The 6,636-nt window shown below is 44.3% G+C and overlaps 1 protein-coding gene across 1 annotated transcript; it reads left to right on the plus strand.

The window, feature by feature from the left end:
- The first annotated feature begins 311 nt into the window (after positions 1 to 311).
- Positions 312 to 2,864, plus strand: sox8a (SRY-box transcription factor 8a). Its single transcript, XM_070926624.1, has 3 exons — positions 312 to 832; positions 1,704 to 1,954; positions 2,092 to 2,864. Exons 1-3 carry the CDS (start codon positions 423 to 425, stop codon positions 2,862 to 2,864), a joined length of 1,434 nt encoding a protein of 477 aa, XP_070782725.1. The 5' UTR covers positions 312 to 422.
- Positions 2,865 to 6,636: the final 3,772 nt, after the last annotated feature.

Consider the following 6,636-nt stretch of genomic DNA (forward strand, 5'->3'; position numbering starts at 1 on the left):
CCTCTGAACTGGGACAAATCCAGCCATGGAAGGTCTAACTTTTAATGCGTACACTACTAACCAAACAATCACAACATTTTGTTTTGAATTCTAAATGCAATATTGATTATTAACAATTCTCTGCCTCCTCCTGCTTCTTTCTGCCAGAGGAGGAGGAACTCTGCCTGTGAAACTTTGCAAAAGCCAATCGGACACGAGGGGTGGAGAGATGCAAGTAGTTTAGTAAAAGGTTAAGTGGTAAAAAGAAAGCTCGTCAATCTCTGCCTGGCTGTGGAGGAGGCATAGAAAGAAGTGGCAAGTTCCAAGACAAGAAATTTGGGGTTTTACTTGATTTCAGGGTGAAAGTCTTCCCACAGAGGCGTGCGCATTTACGCACTTGGAGAGCGACACGGGACCATCCAGTAACTTTTTACCCGCCAAGAATGACGGAGGAGAACATGTCTTTGACAGACCATCCGCGCAGTTCAGCTGGCAGCGACAGCTCCTTGTCCCAGCATGGATCGGATTCAGAGTCCCCGACCTCTCCAGCCGGGTCCGACGCACAGGAGGCAGCGCGCCCGCCGGGGATTACGCACGAACAGGAGGGCAGCGTCGAGGATGAGCGCTTCCCCGCCTGCATCCGCGACGCGGTGTCGCAAGTGCTGAAAGGTTACGACTGGTCGCTGGTACCGCTGCCCTCCCAGGGGGAGAGAGGGCTGAAGAGCAAGCCTCACGTGAAACGGCCGATGAACGCGTTCATGGTGTGGGCGCAGGCAGCGCGGAAGAAGCTGGCGGACCAGTATCCTCATCTGCACAACGCTGAGCTCAGCAAGACTCTGGGCAAACTGTGGCGGTGGGTACTGCAGCTCAACCAGAGGGTCTCAAGTTTAACCAGTGAGCTGCTGGTATTGCATGCAACTAAATCTGAAGACCACCACAGTTTGTCTCTCCCGGTCAAGATCTCTTCAAGAACTCTCCTGATAAAATGACAGCTGACAAGCAATAAAAAAAAAAAGCACTAAAGTATAAAAGTTATTAAGCATTCACTTTTGCATAAGCGAGCAAGTAGTTTGCCTGGCCAAATGACCAAATTGGGTAGCCAGACAATCTCACAAGCGTTGCACTTTCTTCAAAAACCTTGGCCTTCAGCTGGAGAAAAGGAAAGAGGTGCCACGACTTCCAAAGTTCCATTTTCCAGCTGACGGACGCTCTAAAAGGTTTTGGTTTGTCCAGAAGCAGAACCGCTTCAGCTGAGGGACTCCCACATAAACGTCCATCCATCCTTCAAAAACAGTGGAGCGGTGCGCGCAGTAGGCACAACCACGTTGCAATGACTGCAAGCAAGTGACAGTGTCAGTCTATGAGGCGTTACAGCAGGCTGTGTGTAAGATAGCACAGTGTAAACATGAAATATAAGAAGCCATGCTGAAATGTATGAATGAATTTGAAATTTTCTGACATCTATTAATCATTGACAACATATCATAAATGTTTATTTTTTGTGTTTGTTGTTAATAATTATTATTAATACGTTCCGAAAAATGCAGCAGTTGCAAATAGTACAAGTGCACAAAATGTCACTCAGTGAAGTAATAAGAATGATTCAAATGTGTCACTTCCTGTCTGGTATTTTAGAGAATGCTAACATGGATAACGTGCCAATGTACTTGCTGGTATTTAAAAGGATGTTCAATAATCCAATAACTCGCTCCTCTCTTCCTCAGACTTCTCTCTGAAACAGAGAAGCGTCCCTTCGTCGAGGAGGCCGAGAGGCTGAGGCTGCAGCACAAGAGAGACTACCCAGACTACAAGTACCAGCCTCGTAGACGCAAGAGTGCCAAACCAGGACAGGGGGATTGTAGGCCCGGACTGGTCCAGCAGCAGCATCAGCAGGGCTTGTATAAGGCGGAACCAGGGGTGGCCAGGCTGGCTGGTGCAGGGGAAGTGCACCATCATTACCATCCAGACAGGACAGGTGAGATGACTGATACCATCCAGGTCATTAGATTGGAATCCATGTTTTATTAGAGCATGTACTGCAATTAACTTCTTTTACCCTTTTTGGATAAGCATGGAAATATTGATCGGTGTTTCCTTGGTTTTGGTTTCCAGGTCAGTCTCACGGACCTCCAACACCTCCCACTACCCCTAAAACCGACCTTCACAAGGGGAACAAACACGAGGGCCACCGGTCTGGGGACGGCAGCAGCGGCTCTGTTCCTCCCGCCAGCCGTCAGAACATCGACTTCAGTAACGTGGACATCTCAGAGCTCAGCACCGACGTCATCAGCACCATCGACGGATTCGACGTCCATGAGTTCGACCAGTACCTCCCTCCCAACAGCCACGGCTCCGCTGTTCTAACCCCACCGGACACCAGCCACGGACATAGCAACCCTTCTGGATCCTTCATCCTACCCAGCATCCTCTCTCACTCCCACGGCATTCCCACTTGGACACCCAAAAGTGGGACTTCCACTGGAATACCACCCTCCTCTTCCAGTCGTGATACACATGGGCTTCACCAGGACACCATCCAAAAATCTCAGATTAAAACTGAGCAGATGAGCCCAGGTCACTACAGCAGCTCCTCCACTCCCCCACCGCCACAACCGGAGTACACCTCCCTTGGTTCAGGAGGCTGCCCTTCCTCCACTTCCTCTTCATCCTCCACCAACCAATCAGACTATACTGACCTTCAAAGCTCCAGTTTCTACAGTGCCTTCTCTGGGTACCCTGCCAGTCTGTATCAGTACCCGTACTTTCACTCCTCTCGCAGGCCTTATGCCACACCGCTTATCAACAGCTTGGCCTTGGGACCACCTCCGCACAGTCCTCCCTCTGGCTGGGAGCAGCCCATCTACACAACGCTCACCAGACCTTGAAGAGGAGGAAACCCTTCAAAAGTTTGGCCATATGGACAAAAACTTCAATGACTACTCAGATTGGAACAGTGGCCTACTTTAATGACTGATAAGACACTGTTTGGAGATTTGATGACTCAAGAGTTCATTGCTATTTCTGAAGAACAGCCCTGATATCTGTTGGCCAAAGCTTCAATATATTGTTAGATTTGTTCATTTACATGGAAGAAAATCTTAAAACTAACAAAGATTCAGTGTTTTGACCCTTTTCGGAGTAAAAAGGACAGAGGAATTACAATTAAACCTGTACAGGACACTACAATGTTCCACTAAAACTCCACACTAATGAAATGTTGGTATGTGAGTAGCACCTATTTAAGACTGGGAGTTTCAGGTTTAATAGCAGTTTTTCCACTCTTAATCTGGCTGAGGAAAATTGTTCTTTACCTTCACATCGATGAGGTCCAAAGTCGACTGTGTTGCTTTTTTATTAAAACTGAACGTTTTTTTTTCTTTTATAGGGCAGAATTATGGAAAGGTTTAGTATTATTTATTTTTATTTAGGAAAAAATGGTGTGTTTTGAACTCTGGGCATGAATGCAAATAAGTGTATTTCCCAAATGTTAAACTACTCAGAATTTCATATTTACATAAATCTGAGTCCTCTTTGAGGGTAATATGAAACTTGTGTGCAACTGCTTGAGCACTTTATCATCTAGCAATTATTATGTGTTTTACTGTTCAAAACGTATCACTTCTGTATCTAGGAAAAATGTCACATACTGTGATAATGTGTGTGATTTAACCACACCAGTTATTTCACAATACATTTCTCCTTCTCACACATTCAGGCGACAGTAGGTGCACAGTTGCACCTTGTCGGACCAACTGTAGAATAATAAAATATAATTAAAAACTCTAGATCATTACATTACAGGACGCTAAAAGAAATGAGTCACAGCACTCAGCAGACACATCTTATATCACCGAGGCCATTTTCTCCCTTGGCTGTACCTCTTGCTCTTGCTGCTGACCTGTTCCTGTCTGCTGCTTCATTTCCGGCTCGTTTCCAGTCCAGCAGCTGCTCCTGCTGGCTTTCCTGCGAGGAGATTAGCAAATTTCACAGTTCGAGCTCTGGCTGGAGTGTCGGCTGCAGGGCCTGATGGACGGGACAGGTGGATTGGGTTTTCCAGGCACTGTAAAACAACTACAAGACATGCCCCATTGTGACTTATGACACAGAAAAAGGCTTCAACTTATTGACATGAATCAAGTCTGACTTAATCATTTTCTTAAAATTATTTTACAGTCCCACACTCAAAGAATGTTCTAAACTCATAAGAACACGTAATTCCCAAATGGTTGGAACATAAAAATAACGAAAACCTACTCTGTCCTGAAGCAGCAGCTTTACCTTTAATAAATGTTTGCTACACGTGCCAGCACCTCACCGACCATATTATCTTCAGGACAAACACGGTGGCTGCTGAGCCGAGGTCCCCGCCCGCTTTTAAACACTTCCTGTGTGGGTACGACCTGCCCGCTGCAGCTCAGTGGCTCACTGTCTGAGCAGTTTACCTTGACAACCTGGTTGCCAGCGACAACAAGACGGCCAGACAGAAGCAACATTGATTTACCCATAACTGCATAAAGCCCCGGAGCCAGAGCGAGTATGTGGAAGTTTGTGGAAGAGTGGCGAGATCATCAGGTGACATTTACACCACCAGACCAGTTCACACTTCTCCTGCTGCAAGTGAGTGATGAGCGCCATCTACTGTAACATCACACAAGCCTTTCCAACTAGGAAAACACTGGACTACTGCACCTTCTGCAGTGACATTGTCCATACAGATGGGTGACACATTAAAAGGGAACACCATCACAAAAGTGTCTTTGTAAGGTGTTGGATGAACACCATTCCTCCAAAAGACATTACCCTCCTTCTATGTTTTGATGATGGTGGTGGAGAGCCCTGTCTAACACTTTGCTCCAGATTCAGTGTTCAGGTGGGTTGAGATCAAGCTAGTTCACATCGTTTTCATACTCATTTAACAGTTCAGTGACCCCTTGTGCCCTTGTTTTTTTTTTTACCTTTAAAGAAATAGTTCGACATGTTAGGAAATATGCCTATTTCATGAAAAGATCAATCCCACTCCCACGTCTGTGTGCATTAGGTGTGGACCTAGAGCCAGACGGCGATTAGCTTAGCATAATATAAAAATACGCATTAACACATATCTTGTTTCTTTAATCTGTAAATATAAAGAAATGTAAAAAAAAAAAAAAAAAAAAAAAAATGAAAAAGGCTTGTGGTTAGAAGGAGTTACGAATTGTTGTTAAGAACCAGGGTAGCTTTTCCCCCCATGCCTCCAGTCTTTATTCAAAGCTAAGCTAATAGCCTCCTGGCACTAACTCCACACTTACTGCGAGGATTTTACACATCAAAGTCTGTTCACAGGTCTTGGGGGGGGGGGGAAAGTTGTATAAAGCTTTTTCTAGCTCCAGAGGGAGTCTGGTAATTGTAATGTAATGTCACTTGTGTCCGTGTAGGTTGGGGCTGACGACTACAAATAGGGGTACGGAGTTAGAAAGAAGTGAGTTTACCAGACCTCTGTAGCCCGCGTCATCTCTGCTGGAGGCTAGCTCGAGGCTACAGTAGCCACTGCTAGCATAACACACCCGAATCTGCGACAGATGTTTCAGCGGTTGAGGTGCATTGTGGGTAATGCAGGTGCCAGGTTTTTAAAGTAAAGAATTAAAAATCTGCCTGTGCCCCCCCCCCCCACAAAAAAACAATTCAAACTATTTCTTTAATGTGTTGCCTGTCTGCAAAACGAGTGTCAAGTGAAAAAAAACAATCTCAAAACTCTGATTGCGGTGATTTTAATCTCTTCATTCGTTCAAGGATGACATACTGCTCTATGGGTTGACAAAACATCACCTTCCTCTCATGGGCATTTCAGCAGATGAAGATTTTTCGCCTTACAGTGACAATATGTGAAGTAACACAAGAGCTCCATCTGCTGGCTAAATGACCGTAACTGCACATTAACAACAGCATTGGCTTTACAGTACACATGCTCAAAAAGAATAGGACGTTTTTCAGGGGCTTTTAAGGAAAACTGGTTCATTTCAACTTGGGTGTTAGCTTTAAAGCTAACCAAATTTAATTGCTGGGAGCTGGGAATGATATCACTGCAACAAAGTTTGACAAGGCAAGAAACACATGGCTAACCTGGTGGTTTGGTTAAAAAAGTGTTTTGTGCATTGTTTGGGCTATAAATGCTGTGGTATGTGGTGGTCCACAGTATATACTTGACCATACAAAAATAAAAATAAAAGAAATACGTTATTGTTACCAATAAGAATGAGTAATGGAAAGTATGGAAATAAGACCCAAGTTGTAATAAACTGAAATAATCCTTTAATCAACCTACCTGGAGTTGAAAAGTATCCTATTTGTATTTGTATATGTAGTCCTAAAGAAGACACAGACACACTGAAATGTCTTAAACACTGAGGACAAATCAAACACTGCCACTTGATTTCAGGTTCATCTGTATTAATGTTAAGATTTTTATCATGAAACAATCACTGTGATTTTAGGGTCAACACAACAATGTGTCTTTAAAACAAGATGCAAAAACGTAAATAAAACAGCTGTAGAAGTGTTATATAAATTACAATCCTGTCACATTACAATCCTTTAAAGCAGCAATAACTGTCTACGATGACTCAGTATGTTCAACAGTACAAATAAATGAGAGAACAGCTGTCAGATTGAGGTTTTAAA

This window comes from Enoplosus armatus, chromosome 20, assembly GCF_043641665.1.
Source record: "Enoplosus armatus isolate fEnoArm2 chromosome 20, fEnoArm2.hap1, whole genome shotgun sequence".
Taxonomy (NCBI): Eukaryota; Metazoa; Chordata; class Actinopteri; order Centrarchiformes; family Enoplosidae; genus Enoplosus; species Enoplosus armatus.